This window comes from Metopolophium dirhodum, chromosome 1 (genome assembly GCF_019925205.1).
Source record: "Metopolophium dirhodum isolate CAU chromosome 1, ASM1992520v1, whole genome shotgun sequence".
NCBI lineage: Eukaryota > Metazoa > Arthropoda > Insecta > Hemiptera > Aphididae > Metopolophium > Metopolophium dirhodum.
In genome coordinates this window covers 134,894,181-134,912,937 of record NC_083560.1, presented here as the reverse complement: position 1 = coordinate 134,912,937, position 18,757 = coordinate 134,894,181, and the positions used below count along the sequence as shown (strand labels likewise).

The window sequence follows — 18,757 nt, the reverse complement described above, 5'->3', positions numbered from 1 at the left end:
GTTTTTAGGTGAGTCAGTTAAATAATTGTATTATGATATGACTATGCTATTAAACTATTTAATAATTAATATTTAATTAATACTATTTTATTAACTACACATTTATTGAGCAACCCACCTATATTATTTAACAAGGGCTGGATTATATGGTTCTTTACTTGAATAGACAATAGTACAATATAACTATATAGTACCCACTTAATTCATTACAGTTCTTAGGTGACTTGATTGGTTGAGGAAATTAAAAATTATAATGCTGCAGATACCATTGTTATGGACGTCTCCAAAACCGAGTTTGTTCGTTAATAAAGAAATACGTGGTGTATGAGTTATCACTAATACTTTATTAATATAATCAATTTTAAAAGAAATTTAGTTGTACAGAATACTTATTAGACTTAAAAGATTAACAGAGGTTCTGCTCGATGGTCTGACAGTACTACACTGACTCTTATACAGACAGCGAGACACAGTAGGGGCTCGCTCGGGCTCAAAACTGTCCACACAGCGTATTCCTTTAGACCGTGTGACTCTGTCTGTTCACATATTAACATTGTAACGTGCCCCAGTCAATGAATAGAAGGATGAAGGTAGAAATGTAGAACTTGAGTTTAAAGTATAATATAGTTACGTTTATTTAATTTATTTAACTGTTATTGATATATAAAAATTATTCTAAGTCCAATTATACGACTAAAATCTAGCGAGATGTGACTATATAGTTCCTGATGACTGTTCCTAAGCTCGTCGGTTGTTCGTCTGATGAACGCTTGTCCATCAGCTCTCCTCGATGGTTCAGTCCCTGTCACTACTTTACTCTGGATAACCATATATGGTCTTCTTGCGGTTAGGCCTACCGTGGGATTGTCACACGCTCTACACACGGCCGGATGTCAGACATATATGTGTTGTTGTTGTGCATTTGTGGTGTTTTATTCCATATAACCACACAAGATCTATACGGACATATTATACGAGTTATTTATATACGTAGGCATAATATATATATATTGACGCACGCCGTCCATGGTCACGCGCTTGATATTCGTTGTACTACTACACACGCAGCGCATACGCTATTATTATTATTAATGGTACGCGGCGCGTACTATGTACGATTACGTATACACTTTGATCTACTCTTTGATCTACTCTTTTATCTACTGCCTAGAAAGGTGTTATATTTTAGGTAATTGCATACTTATTAAATAAATGTCTAAACGTTAAGAGTTGAGACGGTGGTTGGGTTAGTTAAATTATATGATAATATCCTAACTCCACGATGGATGTGACAAACGTTTGAATACTTCAACGCAGAGTGTATGACTATACTACGGGTAGGTATATTTTGTATGCTACACTAAATTTTTGTTTACCAAATTTGACTCACCTAAAAACTGTAATATATTAAGTACCTACTACGTAGTAAAGGTATTATTTATTTAATATCTAACCCAATAAATGTAGACAATAAAAGCAATAGCTGTGCATATCAATTATTTGTTATTTACCTTTTAATTATCTATTTATTAATTTGATTTTATGCTCATGATTAAATATACAATACCTACCTACATATTAAGTAATATCAAATAGTATAGCCATATCATTATACAATTTAACTTTAAATTTATGATTACCAAATCTGACTCACCTAAATACTGCAATATATTATGTACCTACTACATAGTAAAGAGCATAAAATCAAATTAATAAACAGTTAATTTAAAGGTAAATAACAAATTGATATACACAGCTATTGCTTTTATTGTCTATGTTACGTACCTACGTATTAAGTAGTCATATATTAACTATGTACAGCGCGCCGCACGTTTCTAATAATATTTGACACTATAACTAATACGGAAATTAGTATAACATGCGGAGGTCGTTGCTAAAGTGTAGAGAAAACAATTAAACTATAGAAGGTGCCGTCACATACGTATCTTTCCTGGAAAGCCAACGCCCATACGCAGGATACGAGTCAACCAGCATACCAAATACGAGACCCGAACTCTGTCTCATCACCGCATGTATAATTCACCGCGGTTACAATTCGTCGTGGATATAGTAAAATTTATTAATGAGTAAATAATAATATAATAGTATAATTATTGTTCATTTAATTAAAACTTATAAATTAGTTTATGCAAATACATTTAGTATAATTATTGTTCATTTAATTAAAACTTATAAATTAGTTTATGCAAAAACATTTAACTGAAAATTATGGGCTATGCCTCTTAAATAATCTTCTGTTATTCTATTATGATAGTCATCACACACATTTTTTAACCTTTCAGCAAAGTCTTTGTATGTTCTTTTAACACCCATTGAATGCCCGGCTATAAACTGTTCAACATGGATTTTATTTAATGATTCTTCTTTTTTAAACGCCTCAATACACTTCCAAATACTAGGATGAATTACATTTAATGTGGATGAAAAACTATTATGCCAACCTTCGACAGAATTGTTTGTTCTTGGAATGTTTTCTGCTAAATAAGCATAACAGTTCCACAAATTGATCGGGAATAAGGCTGGCTTTCTTCTGTTCCTACGGTCCATACGACCAATCCACGTGTCTTCGAAATAATTAACCATTGGAGTTAAAAGTTCTTCATTTGTTGTGTAGTAACTAGTATCCATCAAATCATTGAAAGCCTGTTCAACATTAGCTACAGGTACAAAACTAAGGGCAGTCATCATTCTGATTTGTAGAGCGAATTCTGAATCTTCAGTATATTTTTGTTGAAGTCCAGCTTGTTGAACGTGTCTCCAAACAGACTGTGTAAAATGAAAAAAACAACCTCGAATTTTTGTAACTGGAAATGTTTTTGAAATGGCATTCATGGCCGCTTTCTTGAAATCAATCATAATCGTGTCCGGATTCAATTCAGGTTTTATTGATTTCAATGCTTCGAATAGGCGACAATATGTAGATTCCATTTTATTTGGTAATAATGCAAACACTGATGGGAAAACATTACTGTACTGTACACCATGTATCTGTAAAATCATATAGTAATTTACACATTTAGTTACAATAATTATGATATAACTTAATTTTTCTATTCGAAAATTAAAGTAATTTCATTACAATATTTTTTGAGTAACGAGTAAAGTAACTTTAATACATTTATCTCTAAATAACAAGTAAAGTAATTAAATTTAACGTTTTATCGGTTATATACCTATTATTATTTATACCCTTATTAGTTCACCATAGCCTTTTATTTAAAATATACTAATATATTAAAAAATAATTTAAAACAGTTACCGTATATATTTGAGTAAACAATGAAGGCGATGTCGAAAATGTTCCGTCTGCATACCAATGTTTACAGTTTTCCATAAGACGTAAATTTCTTTCGGTCGAAAATAATAGTATTCGGTCTTCTCCTGGACCACTATCGTACAGTAAAAATGGTTGTTCATCGTTCGTCAATTGGTATTTTTGGGGAATCATTAAATCACTTAGTGATTTTGGGTTTGGTGGTGAAGTATCTTCCTCATTTCTTATCCGCCGAATCGTTCGTTTAAGAGAACTTAATTTAGGTAAATGCGCTGTTGCTGAAGTAGTTAACTACAAGATGTATAATATTATGAAATAGAATAGTTTTACAATTAATAAAAGAAGTATTTTAAATAAGTGTACTTACAGATGTCGAAATTGAACCTAGTACTGCACGTGTTCTTAAATCGGGTCGTTCGATAGCTTTTTCTTTTAATTCGTTGATTGCTTTGCATACTTCAACTTTTGCACAGTCCGGCACATGATTATGTTTAAATTCTTTTATAATTTCGTCATTACAAACATGCAAACGTCCTTTACATTTTATCTTCTGATAATTTTCACACTTCCATATTAATTTATTTAAACCTTGTTTTTCAAGTATATAAATGTACCCTTTTAATATTAATTTATCTTTACCCCGTTCACTTTTAATATACGATATATTATTCATGATTATAAAATGAAACACTCTTGTAAACGTCGATATACGTAGTGGACGATGCCGACACAATAATTCAATAATCAGTAACGTGTGTAATCGTACAGTTAAACGTATCTGGTTATTTTTAAATTTAGAATTTTGGATAAGGTTTCAATTTGTTCAATCAATTTATATCAGTAAGATAAACTTAATGGCTCATCATATCAAAAATGCCATTTCGTAATTTAATATATAGACATCGACTGATAAATTGGCTTATTACATTTTTACATTATCAAAAAAAAAACTGCGATGAATTGTATGCGCGGTGAATTGTACACGCGGTGAGTTGTAAATGCGGTGAAATGTTGGCGGTGAATAGTCGCGCGGTGAAATATCCGGATACCGATAACATTAAAGGTCCTTTCACACACATCCGATCCGGGTCCGTTCCGAGTCCGATCCGTCAGGGCATCCGTGTACTCGGAAATATAAACTTGATGTATTCTAGTGAATATGTTCACAAACGTCCGATCCGAGTCCGATCCGAGCTTTCCGAGTTCTATCCGATCAAAAAAAATTTGTCGCTGACCGATTTTCCGTCCGAGCTCGGTCAAGTTTGGATACGGAACGGTGCCGAATCGAACCTGTAGGAACATGCATATCCATGAATATGCATGTATGAATATGCCTGAACAGGCATCCGAAGTCAATGTGCATGATTGTGTATGTTCGGCACCTATCATTGAGAAGTTTTTAATTTTTATTATTTTGTATACGTCAATTAGTACATTCAGTTGTCAGTATATACTCGTTTTTTTAAGACACTATTCACTAAATTTTCTTTACAAATCTCAAGATGAACAACGAAAAATTAATTGAACTCGTAAGAACGCATACCGAACTATATGACTTGAGTCATTCAAAATATAGTGACAGTACATGTAAGGATAAAGTTTGGAAAAGTATTGCTGATGAACTAAATCAAACCAGTAAGTTTTAAAATATTAAATAAGTAATTTATTAAAGTAGAAGTAACATAATATAATAGATATAATTAATATATATAATATATAATATAATATAATATATAATAATAATATATAAAATATATTGTATTATATATATAATATATAATATATATTTAAGTAGAAATTAGAAATAGAAGTAACATAATATAAATTATATTATAAATTATTATTATTTAGTTACTAATTTTAGAAAATTATATAAATGTGTAGTAGTATTTATTACAATTTCAATTTGTATACTGAAATGAACCCTATTATAATCTTAACTAATACTTAACATTAATTGTTTTATTGAATAACAAATTTATAAAAAATTTAAAAAAAAAATTAAACATTATTTTGCCATGGGATTGACCCTATGGACGAGTTAAAAAAATCCTTAAAAGTGTTTCTTATAAAAAATGGTTCCCGAGTTGCTTTTCCTCCTCGAATAGGAATATTTGTTAATGTAGTTACACTTAATTGATCTGCATTGAATTGCTGATTATCACGTATATAGGTTAGTTTACCATCGTACTTTTTAATAAAATTATGCAGTATGCATGTAGATATTATTATGACATCAACATTTTTAGGATTGGCTTGAATTCGCCTATTATATATTCGAAATTTTTGTGATAATATTCCAAAGGCGTTCTCTACGACTCTCCTAGCACGACAAATTCGATAATTATATATTCTTTTTTCATTGCAATCAAGATTTTTGCCAGGATAGGGTCTTAACAAATAAGTTTTTAAGGGGAATGCTTCGTCCCCAATTATAACGAATGGTACTTCATTTGTTGTACCTGGCAATGCTGCTTTTTCTGGTATATCCAGTTTATTTTGCTCTAAAGCTTTTCCCAACATTGAGTGGTTTAAAATACCACCATCGCTATTTTTGCCATAGCTTCCTACATCTACAGCTATAAAATTGTAATGCGCGTCGACCAGTGCTAATAATACAACAGAAAATGTTTTTTTGTAACAAAAATACTGTGAGCCGCTGTTAGGAGGTGCTTGAATTGTTACATGCTTCCCATCGATTGCACCTAAGCAATTTGGAAAATTCCAGGAAGTCCAAAATTCTGAAGCTATTTCTTTCCATTTTTGTTCATTTGGTGCAGCCATGACTTCGGGCATAATTTCAATAATTGCATTACATACCTCTATAATAATTGTATATACCGTAGAAACTCCTAAACGATAACTAAATGAAATACTTCTCATCGAATCTCCGGTTGCTAAGTACCTATAATTTTAAAATAATTTAAAATAATATTTTTATTAGATAAAGAACTTGAAAATGTAATAAAGGTTCCTCATAAAAAAAACTGGGTAAGTCACTCTGCTGTATAGTAGTGGTCAAGTAAAATAACGATTAGGCCTCTAACGATTTTTGATATTTGTTTTTATTCAAAAAGTATAAGTCATAAAACTAGAAACTTCTACCAGATGTTTAAAGTGACATTTTCTTTGCATGATTTTTTTTTCAAAATATTACGTTATTTTTTATTTAATTAAATTTTAACACCTTCATATATATCACAGTGACCTACTCAAGGACAACCCTACTACATAGCAGAGTGAGTTCCTATTTTTTTTTTAAGTACTTGGAATTTTTAACTTTTGACCACCCAAGCTAAAGATTAATTTGTACTCAAAAATGACATTTTTTATTGATTTTGAATTATATTAATTGTTTGATAGCTATTGCATGCAAAAATCGATGGAACAATTTAAGAGATCAATATAGGAGAGCAATAAAACGAAACAAAACCATATCGGGACAAGCTGCACCAAAAAAAATTAAGAAATATAAATATGAAGATAACTTGCAGTTTTTACAAGAGTTTTTACAAGAACGAGACACTATTACAAATTTATCATGTAATCTTAGTGACAGCTCTGAAGAAGATGGAAACACAGAAGAAATACATGATGCCCAAAACGATACTTCTATGAACAATGACAATTTAAAAACAAATCAAAGTGTTAATGATAACATTTGGAAAAAACAAAATACAATAAAAAAGAAACAAAGCTTGCCAACAACCAGAAACAGCTTCTACAAGTCTTATGAAATACTTATTGGAAAAAAAAGAAACAAGTAAAGAAAGTGATATTGATCCTGTAGATGCGTTTCTCAAAGGTATTGGTGCTACATTGAAGACATTTGATCCTTATTCTTTAAATTTGGCAAAATCTAGAATATTTAATACCGTTCAAGACATTGAAATGTCCAACATTTTAAACAAACAACAATCATGTGCTCCTAATAATCAACCTTCTCCATCAGTGTCATCTAACTCATTGTACAGCAACTATTCTCAGTCACAATCTCCACAAATTATACAACCAGACAATACAATATTTACACCAAGTGCGTTTACGACCTTTGGAAATGAAAATCAACACCAATAATTTCGTAATATTTAACATTAAAAAAAAATTAATAATTTCAATTAATAGTTTTTTATATTTTTCTTTTTTATTTGTAAGATTTATTTTGTTATCTAACAGATTTTATTTTATTTTAATATTTAAATAATTAAGAAGGTACTTAATATCAGTTAATAACACGTTTTTTTAATAACAAAATGTAATTCACGCTGTCTAATTTTAACATAAATATGATTCAAAATTGAGTATTACTAATTTATAAACATTTATACTTTTCTTTTTTTTTGTAAGATTTATTTTGTTATCTAACAGATTTTATTTATTTTAATATTTAAATAATTAAGAAGGTACTTAATATCAGTTAATAACACTTTTTTTAATAACAAAATGTTATTCATGTTATCTAATTTTAACATAAGAAATATGATTCAAAATTGGGTATTACTAATTTAAATTTTGTGTCGATTACTTACCTTAAGCATACAGCTAATCTTTCCTTTGACGGTATAGGTTTTCTCCAATGAGTTTCCTTCTTTGTTATTAAATTTTCCAACTTTTCATGTAAGACATTAAACGTGTATTGAGACATACGGAAATATTCATAAGACTTTTGTTCATCATCAATTAGACCGTTATACAAAGTAAATTCGCCTTCGGTTTTCCTTTTTTTCCACAGATCATGAACCCACACAGTTCTTTTCCGCTTATTTGTAATACTTATTTTAGATTTATTTTCTTCTTCTTCTTCTTCGTCAAGTAATAGTGCTATAATAATTAACTCTTCTTGGCTAAATTCAACCATGATGAATAGGAACTCTTGATGAAAACTGTTCTATACTACTGCGTACTGTGTACTGTGTAAAAATGAAGCAACTAAAATTAAAATCGGAACGGAGACGGCCCGGGTATATATGAACTAAGTCCTCGGAAACTACTAGGAATGGAAAAAATCTGATCGGACTCGTAACGGCCCCGGATCGGATGTGTGTGAAAGGACCTTAAATGGTGAAGATTTTGAAATAATAGTACAAGAGACACCTGACTATGACAATGATGTTAGTGTAGTATTAGGAACACCAGAGCATGTTTTTGAACCAGGTATTAATTATTTATACTTAGTAGTTGTAATTTATGTACAAAAAATTATGAAACTTAATGAATTTAAATTTATAGAAATGTGTCTTCTTTGAAAATCCAAATTTTTCTTCTCTATTAATAATATAAAACTACTTAAGTTTTAAGTACCATTACCAATCTACTTTATTATTAGTTTTATTTATCTTACAATGTGTTTGAAGATTTATCTATACTGTTAAATTACTTTTGATTTGTATGTTACCATAATGTTAAGTTAAAATTTATTTTTTGTCCAAAACAGTTAATTTATTTTTCTCCATCTCCCTTACAATACCCTGCCCCCTCCATGCAAAAATAAAAAAACAAAAATTATAAGCTTTAAGACAATTTATTTTTATTAATGAATTTTATAATAATTCTAGTTTTGTGTAACTATATGTAGGTATAATTTACTTAATAATATAATTAATACCTAATAATAATCATTATACACTATAATATATTAATACACACACCTATTAATAAATAATATAATTTACTTAATTATTACTAATTCAATTTACTCTTGACCCTGATAAATATAGTGATTTACATAGGTATATCAAATATTTTATTCTGATTTTATGTCTTAGATTTTGCTATGAATATAGAAAGTGTTGAAAATGTTGAAAGTCTTGGAATAATTGACAATATTGAAAATTATGGTAATGTTGAAAATGTTGAAAGTCTTGGAATAATTGAAAATATTGAAAGTGATGGGAATGTTGAAAATGTTGAAAGTCTTGGAATAATTGAAAATATTGAGAGTGATGGGAATGTTGAAAATGTTAGTCATAGCAGAAAAAATAAAATCAGCAAAAAGGGAGATACCAGACTTTATAGACAAAACAGGAAAGAAAAAAGAAATTGTGGGGAGCAATATGTTACTAATAAAGGAAAGCTAGTAATAGGTCGTGTAGACCTTTAACTGACTGTAGACTAAGATGTAAGACTAAAATTAATTGGGATTTACAACAAACATTTTTCAATATTTACTGGTCGATGAAATCTTATGATAGGCGGATAACATATATATCTAATCTCATAAGACCAACTAAAAAAGCAGTTACTAGAAAGAGAAGAGACACTCCAGAAAAGCAAAAAAATATACAAATGACATATCAATATCATGTTCCAAAGGACAATGAAATGGTTATTATTTGCAAGTTATGTTTCTAAAACATATTTGGTGAAACTCCAAAATTCATTCAAAAAATGTGTACACAAAAACTTTTATCTCCTGCTCAAAAAATGTCTCCAGATAAGAGAGGAAAAAGTACACCAAAAAATAAGAAAATTATGATTATAAAAAAACTACAAATGAGTCAGTCAGTCGTTGGTTGTATGAAAAACATTTTAAAAAATCTGGTTTGAAAATAAAAAATCCAAAAAAGGACACTTGTTCCCAATGTGACAGCTTAAATATACAAATTGTCAACAACAGGTGCACAAATGAACAAAAGGCTGAATTGATTATTAAAAGAAGTAAGCACCACGAAGAAGCAGAAGATGCATATGAATCAAAAAGGAAAGACTCTAGTTTAGTAACTGATGATATATGTGTGATAGCATTTGATCTTCAACAATGCCTTCCAACTCCCAACTTGGAATCATCTGTGGCCTTCTACAAAAGACAGTTATGGACATTTAATGTTACAGTACATAATGTTTTAACATCACATGCATATTGTTATATTTGGAATGAAACTATTGCTAAAAGAGGTGCCAACGATATTGGGTCTTGTGTTTTCCAGTACTTATCAAATCTACCACCAAATATATCTCATGTTATAATGTATAGTGACTGCTGTCCAGGCCAAAATAAAAATACTATATTTATGGCTATGTGCTTGGCTTTTTTGGAATAGCAAGACAAAATACAAATTATAGACCACAAATTCATGGTACCAGGGCACACGCGAATGGAGTGCGACTCTGACCATGCACGTATAGAAAAAGCTAAGAAACGTTTCTCTGCTCCTATCAACCATCCTCATGATTGGGCACAATTGATTCGTTATGCTGGGAAAGATGAATTTAGTGTCATTGAAACAAATCAAACTCATTTTCTAGATTTCAATAGCTTATTAAAATCAAAATATCAATTTAAAAAAAAAAAATGTTGTTGGGCAGTTGTTTTTGTTCAGAGATGCCAAGTGGTTTAGATATAAAAAGTGTAATAAAGATTTGGTATACTACAAAACTTCATTGAAAGAAGATGCAGTATTTGAATGTTTAAGTTTATCTCGAAGAAATGCTATTTCCAACCCATTACCAACCATACCTAAAGCTTATAATAATGATTTACCTGTAACACTTGAAAAAAAAAGGGATTTACTATCATTATTACAATTCATTCCTGAATTGTATCATGATTTTTATAAACAATTAAAAACCAAGGAGAATTTAAATGATCCTATTGTGTCGGATGAAGACGACGAGTAAGATATTAATTAGGTACCTAATGTGTTTATCATTTTTTATTAATTGTTTTTATTTCAATTTTCTATAAACTATTATTATTATGTTATGATTATGTTCCTAAAGTAAGGATATCAATAAATCATTAAAGTTTTATTTTTTAATACTCTTAAAATGTTAGATAGTTATAAATACCTATTATGTGATTATAATGTTACATATTTCACTATAATAAATATTATGTTTTTACTTTTTATCAATTGTTTTACTTTTTATTTAATGTTATTCCTGAAGTAAGGATCTCACTAAGTTGTATAAGCTTTATTTTGTAATGTTTTAAGAAATGTTTAAAATAATAATATGTTTTTACTTCTATCTTAATATTATTAACATTTAATATTTTTTTTGTTAGCTATATTTTATTAATGAACTCAACATTTATTTTCCTGAGAAAAGAATTTCTATTGGTTTGTATTCAATTATTTTGAAATATGAGTTAGTAATATTTTAAAATAACAATATATTATTAATTTTCATTTTTTTGTTACTTATGCCCTTTCTCACAAATAGTATTGAAATTTATTTGTGATAAAAGTATTAAGTCAAATGTGATAAAAGACATAAGTCAATATATTTTAAAATATCTAGTCAGTGGCGTACCCAGGATTTTCGAATGGGGGGGGGGGGGGGGGGGGGCTAAACAAAGTAAATCAAAATTTGACATCATCATAACAAACAATTTTCAATAAAGTCTTATTGCAGTTAATTGTAATATTTCATTATTATATAACATAACACATACGTCATACATAATATATTAGTGATATACAAAATATGTTATACTATAAATTATAAATTATTTTATTTTATATAACTTCAAATTCAAAATAAATATTTTATTTTTTACATTATTTGCTCCAGTCTTCTAGTTGCATCCTTCTGTGTGCCTTTTTGGAAAATAATTTAATTATTTCATCCTCACTCAATTGTTCTTTTTTGTTAATATTTGTTAATGCCAATCCATTGAGTCGTTCTTCCGACATGGTTGACCGTAAATATGTTTTTAATCGTTTTAGTGTTGAAAACGTACGTTCGGGTGTGGCTGAGGTGACTGGCAATGTTGCAAACAATTGTAAGAGTATTTTAATATTTGGTACGATAGCTGTGCAATGGGGTAAGGTAACAATGGCCGAATCTGGTATAATTTGCATATTTTTCCATTGGTGTCTCCAAATGCGCAACTCTGCTTTAAGAATAGAATCATCATCAGTTGAAAGATCTTGAGCATAGATAGAAGCCTTCAATATAGTTTCATCGTCGTACATACTAAAATTTGATGGAATAAGTCCCTGTAAAGGTATTATATCGCTTAGTCGTTGATTAAATCGTGCATCCAATTCTTGAAGGATGAAATCAAGAAAAGGAAGAAACACTGATACTTTGAAGTATGTCTCTGGATCTTTTGAATTTATATTTATTCTTTGTGTTTGCCTACCACATATCCGAGGCATGCATATTTCTACATTCGCTAAATTTGCAATATCAGAAACATCCTTAAAAATTTGTTTAAAGTGTCCATCTGCACCTTCTCGAAGCTCTTCTAGTGCACTGCGAATAACCATTACGTCGGATAATGCTTTAGAAATATCTTGTTGTTTGCTCTGAAGAGAAATACTGAGTTGCAAAGTGTAGGCAAAACAAGTTACTGTAACTTCAAGTGCAACGAGAAAATCAATTTTTGTCACTGAATTTAAATATAATGCTGCTTTGCATGAGCTTTCAGGATTAGGATCATGTGAAATATCTTCAAGAGCATGCACTACATAAACATAAAATTGTTTAAATGTAATCAATGCGTCATGACGCTCAATCCAACGTATCTCGCACAGTGTTTTCAATTTTTCTTTTTTTTGTGAATTATTGCTATCGCCTAAAATAACTGATTTCAATTTATCAGCTCTCTTAGCTGAAGCAGAAAAAAAAGCAGCAATACTTGATACAATTCCCATCATATTTTTGACCGAGGGAACATTACAGGCCTTGTATAAGCAAAGGTTCAAAGAGTGGCTAAAACAATGCGTATAGAATGCTAGTGGTTGCTCATTTAAAATTAGACTTTGGACACCATTATGTTTACCAGACATGTTTGCTCCTCCATCATAACCTTGTCCTCTAAGATTATCTATGCTAAGACCAACTTCTTTAAGTTTTATTAATATTGCATCTTTTATTGCTAAACCAGTAGTTGAAGTCATTTTTACAAATCCCAGAAAATCTTCTCTAAGTATCCAAGATGACGTATCTACATATCGTATACATACTGTCATCTGTTCAGTAGTGCTAATGTCAGTAGTTTCATCACATAGTAATGAAAAAAATCAAAATTGTTTGACTCGTTCAACTATTTTCCCTACAATTACATCACCAATTACATCAATTATTTCATTCTGGACTTTGGGGCTGATCATTGTGCAGTTTTTAGGGGAAGTTTCAAAGTGTCTTTGAAGTTCTGTATCACCACTGTCGACACGAAAAGCCAGAAGTGCACGAAGAATACCTTGTTCACCAACTGTACAAGAACTTCTCACACTTTCTAATGATAAAGAACCAGCTTCTCGATGACCACGCAACGGTAAATTATTTCTAGCACAGAATAATATTGTCTTAACAATTGGTATCAGCCTTTTTTTGTTGCTTTCAATCGATTGTTGTAGATGTTTATCAAAGAGTACATCAACTGTTTTTTCAAACCCACTTTCAAAATTGATTAGGAAGTCATTTGCTCTTTGAACAGAAAGAAGATGATATTCTGTTTTTGAATGTTTGTTGAAGTCATTCTTAGCATTTTTAAACTTTAACATAGGTGCAGTTACTAATTTTCCCAAATTCTAAAATTATGTATTAAGTTTTAATTAATATGTTGTATTTTCAAGAGTAAGGTAAAAATCATTAGGTATATAGGTTTAGTATGTAAGCATAAATTTACCTGTCTGCCTATTCCACCACCAGAAAAAGCAAACAAAACGCAAAATTTACAATAGGCTCCTTTATGTATATCACTATAAGCAAGCCAAGAATATTGTGTTAAATACTTATGCTGAAATTTTCTTTTTTGTTTGCCTTCTATATTCTCTGGAAAATTAAAATCTAATGGAGGTATCCAAATGTTTTTTAAACAATCAACAATTTCAGATTTTTTCAGCGTTCGGTCCATTATGAAGCAAGCAATATCATTCTTGTAAATTTCATTTTCAGTCAAAGCAGGCATTGATAAAGACTAAGAATAAAATATACAATGTCTATGATTTAAAACTTACAAAGACAGCAAAGCAAATAATAGTTAATTTTAATTTTATCAATAATTAATATCTAATAAAAATTTGCACCAAATGAATTGTACTTAGTAATGCAACGATACACATTATATAACTATTATAAATTACAATGCTCTATTACTCTATAAATATTAAATAATTTAAAATGACTTACTGTACTTTTCAGGGTCTCATTTTTTAATAAATTAGGATTGTCAACTTCTATACCATCGGGCAAAAGGCTGTCTTTTTTATTTCAATATTATTGCAACCATCCTAAAAAAAATATAATTATACTAATCTATTTTTTGCTACCTACCACATACAAATTTATTACTTATTAATTATTATAATATTTACTTACGACAGACTCAACTTTCTTTTTTTTTAAATTGAATACAGAAAACACATTAGGTCTTTTCTCAGACATTATTCTCAAAAAACTGTACAGAAAATAGAAAAAGTAGTAGCTATATTATTTAGTAAAGACTACGGAGTAAGGACTGTGTTAGTGTTGTTTGTCCGTTTGTCGCATCACGTCATGCGCCGTCCTGTACACCACAGATAACTGTCGTACTCGTTGTCGTATCATAATGTTCGTTACTACGTTCATACCGATCAAATAATATTATATCGTTACCATATACGTAACGTTTATTTTTTGCTTAATATAATAGCTCGTTGTTACTTAAGATAATACCATTAATTATAAATACTATAGTATTACTTATAGTATTTATAATCAATGATAATACGTTGTATTCAACACTGTTTTTAGAAATATCATGGTTTGTACTTTGTCTTTTATAATATTAAATGTATTCCATAACACGGCCAATGGGGGGGGGGGGGGGGGCTGAAGCCCTCTAAGCCTCCCCCTGGTTACGCCACTGTATCTAGTGCAACTGGACATAAGTCGTCTATAAACACCTGTTTAATAATTTATACTCATATTTATCATTTTATGTGCGAAAAAGTGCATATAAAAATTATAAAAATAGTTATTGTAAATATAATTACTTCACAGTATAAGTTATTACATTTTTTTTGTCTCCTGGAAAATCGTATAATTTGACTTGTACCCTTTCTCATCAAAACCGTCTATATATTTTATATATATATATCATATGGCCATGGGGGCGTCGCTTTTTACTATATTTTTACTATATTTGCGTATATTTTTATTCGTGCATGATACATTGATAAATCAATTATCACTCAGACTTCAGAGCCCTTTATAATAATATAATATATTATACGCTGTGTCAAGATACCCGTGTGCCCGTGTAGATAAAGCGTTCACGGAACCATCGGTGTATATTAGATACCCGGCTGATTTATGCGCATGATATGCGTCAGTGGTCAGTGATGCTGTGCAAGCGGCATTCGTCGATATGCACTCCTCGGCGCCGTCGCTCCGCTCCGCTAATCGGATATATCCCTCGACTTAACACCACCTCAAGTAGGTCACAGGTAATTACTAAGTTACTAACTGTTGTATCAGTTATCATAAAAACAATTAAAAAAGCGCAAAAAAAATTTTTGGTTGTCCCTGATGTGAACTCATTACATGTCGCGCTTCGTATGGTTTTCGGTACTACGTTTTAACATGCTCTCATAAAGCAATATAAGCTATTTAATTTCCGCATTAACTAGTCGGAATATTATACATTATGAAAATTAACTTTATTGAAACAACACAACATTGTATAATCGTCGCTAATTTACAACTCTTTATTGTATGAACTTCCAGGTTAGGATAGACCTTTAGAGTTTAGATAATATTATACTAATTACTAGTATATGATCCATAGACATATAATTTAATTTATATGTCTATGATATTATGATCTTATAAAGGTCAGCTACCACGGAGATAAGATAAGAACGTCGTGGCCGACGGGCGACGACGCGTTGCCAAAAAATAAATGATTATGAATGATGCACACTGCACAGGTCTCTATGTTATAAAACAATATACGCACTTGTGTAATACAACAATTAAAATAACAATAAAAAAATTGTTTTTAAAAATGCTTCATCGCAAGAATATAATATATCCCTTTCATATATTATATCCAGTGGCGTATCCAGGGGGGGCACAGGGGACATGCCCCCCTCCTCATTGACCGTAGGTATTTGCTTTTTATTGCAGTGTTATATATATATTATTTTTATTTTTGGCTATTTTTCTAAATTTCAGACAGTCGCGTGTGTGCCCCACCCCACTCTATGTATTATTCTCATCGGAAGGGGTTGCCAACCTTTTAAATCAAGTGAGCTATATTCAAAATGTTAAGTCTGGTGATCAACACTAGGTATGTCGAAAAACCATATTGTCAGCATTATTTTGATTTTACTTGATAAAGCTGGCTTGTTTAATATATTTATTATTATTAGTTATATCCCCGAAGTACCAACATTTCATAGTTCATACGATTACAGCGTATTTTATGAGATGTAAATATAAAGTCGTTCTAATTCTAAGACTAAAATAAATAATTTAATGATGGAAATATAGTAATCATTGGGAATTCCATAAGTTTATCAATATTTTAATACTACGGCGACGATGTGTGAGTGCGACGATATAATAATACGATATTAAGCTTGTCATTCGTCAACGATCAACGGTCACGACTCACTTCGCCTCACGACTCACCTCGCGCCTTCGCTATCACGTCTATATTATAATCGTGTTCGGCGACGGCGTCCGTCCTTCGCACGCGTTTCTTGAACGGTTTTATTCTTTACGAAAATACAAATACATAAAATGGTGTGGTGTGTTGTACATTTTGTTTTGGACAACACTGTGGAAGTAGTTCCTGGATTCTGGTATGCAAAAGGGAATTGTGCTTGGCCAAGATCGTCCAAAACTAAAGACATAAAAAAAGCAATATTCAATCAAGTACGACCAAATAAGCTTGATTTTTCGTTTTTTGAAGCACGTTGTTTGAGCAGTAATATTGGTAAGCATTATGGAAAACTATAAGTATATTTTGTATTTTAAATTAAATATGATAAGTATCTGTATCAGTACTGGTACAAAGATTATACCAGAGTGGAACGTCTCGCAGTTCAATATTTTAAAAATGAATCACATTTCAACTACATAATATATTTTCAAAAACATGTAACTTATAAATAAAATATTTAACTATTGGAATACAATTGCTATTAAAATGTTTTGAATTTAAATACTAATAATATTGTTTTAGCAATAATACGTATGTTGTATGTATGGTTTAAATTATTGTAAGAAGTTTAATAAAAAAATTCACATAAATATTTAAAAAAATTGAAAGTATACAGAACAGTAATCCCTCGTTATCCGCGGAGATTATGTTCCAGGAAAGTTGCGCGGATAACGAGACCATAAAGCAATGTAAAACGGGAAGTTAGGTTTTATTTACATACAATTTTTTATTTTTATTAGACATTTTTATTTATTTGTATTTTTATTACACAAAAAGGTTAATATGTTTGACAATTATTTGATTATGTATTTATTTTTTTAATATAATTTATTAATTATTTATACATACATAATATATTAGGAAGGAAAATAATTTGTAATTGATGTTTGTTTCCTTTTGTTTTCTATGTCTTTGCGAACTTCTTCGTAAGGCACCAGCAATTCTTGGATTCCTCTTTTGAACTTTAATGCTCTTTCTGTGAGTGGATCCGTCATAGGAACTTGTTCAGTTAGTTGGTTTGCTAATGAAAAAATCTCTTTGATTGATTTAGAGGAGAAATCCGGCTTCACAGGTTCTTCTTCCTCTTCATCATCCTCGGATGTTTTGGTTCGTTCGGGGTTTCGGTAATTTCTTCTAGATCATCCAATGTAAGTTCCTGATCGTAGTTCAACATAATTTCTTATACCTGAGAGGAACTTTTTTTTGGGTCTGGTCTTTAATCCAAATATTAAAGGTTTTTTCGGTCTTCTCCACCTTAACACGTTTTACTGGAAATAGGGGTACTTTCCATAACACTGCGTCGTATTGTCACTTCATTTTTTCTTATTTCTCGAACACTAGACTCGTTCATTTCGTACTTCCTAGCAAGTGACGCTACGGTATCACCACTTTTTATTTTATCCAAAATGTCAACTTTTTGCACGAGTGTCAAAGCGTTTCTTCTCCGTTTCATTGAAATTTTAGGTTGAGAAGCCACTTAAAATGAAGTATGGTACTAAATTAAATAGTAATATGTACATACAACCGTACACGTGTCACGCACTAATATCAACCAACAACTGAACAATTTTAAGATATAACAAATTAACCGTACATATTAAGGTATGTACTTTATGTAGCTTATCTGTTATAAGTATGGGTACAATAAAGATAAAATTTCATCGTATATATAAATACAATGTTATTGCCGACCCAACCGTGGATTTTTAATCCGCGGATAACGAGGGATAACTGTATTCACTTTTAAATTTAAAAAAAGGGTGGGTAAGTGGATGTCGCTCTGCTGTTCAGTAAGTTACAAGTGGGCTACTGAATAATGGACGGTATTAAATTTGAATTCAATGATATCATATAATTGT

The 18,757-nt window shown here is 30.4% G+C and overlaps 4 protein-coding genes across 4 annotated transcripts; 1 reads left to right on the top strand and 3 right to left on the bottom strand.

Moving 5' to 3' along the window:
* Nucleotides 1–2,202: 2,202 nt before the first annotated feature.
* LOC132932551 (uncharacterized) lies at nucleotides 2,203–4,684 on the bottom strand. The gene is made up of 4 exons (XM_060998938.1): nucleotides 4,586–4,684; nucleotides 3,663–3,842; nucleotides 3,281–3,586; nucleotides 2,203–3,009 (listed from the first exon to the last, which is right to left on the bottom strand). Exons 1-4 carry the CDS (start codon nucleotides 4,682–4,684, stop codon nucleotides 2,203–2,205), a joined length of 1,392 nt encoding a protein of 463 aa, XP_060854921.1.
* LOC132936496 (transcription factor Adf-1-like) lies at nucleotides 4,650–7,202 on the top strand. The gene is made up of 2 exons (XM_061003231.1): nucleotides 4,650–4,930; nucleotides 6,659–7,202. Exons 1-2 carry the CDS (start codon nucleotides 4,798–4,800, stop codon nucleotides 7,060–7,062), a joined length of 537 nt encoding a protein of 178 aa, XP_060859214.1. The 5' UTR covers nucleotides 4,650–4,797; the 3' UTR covers nucleotides 7,063–7,202.
* Nucleotides 7,203–11,796: 4,594 nt separating this feature from the next.
* LOC132932550 (52 kDa repressor of the inhibitor of the protein kinase-like) lies at nucleotides 11,797–13,143 on the bottom strand. The gene has a single exon (XM_060998936.1). It carries the CDS (start codon nucleotides 13,141–13,143, stop codon nucleotides 11,797–11,799), a length of 1,347 nt encoding a protein of 448 aa, XP_060854919.1.
* Nucleotides 13,144–13,266: 123 nt separating this feature from the next.
* LOC132932549 (uncharacterized) lies at nucleotides 13,267–14,449 on the bottom strand. The gene is made up of 2 exons (XM_060998935.1): nucleotides 14,378–14,449; nucleotides 13,267–13,776 (listed from the first exon to the last, which is right to left on the bottom strand). Exon 2 carries the CDS (start codon nucleotides 13,747–13,749, stop codon nucleotides 13,267–13,269), a length of 483 nt encoding a protein of 160 aa, XP_060854918.1. The 5' UTR covers nucleotides 13,750–13,776; nucleotides 14,378–14,449.
* Between the last annotated feature and the right edge of the window lie 4,308 nt (nucleotides 14,450–18,757).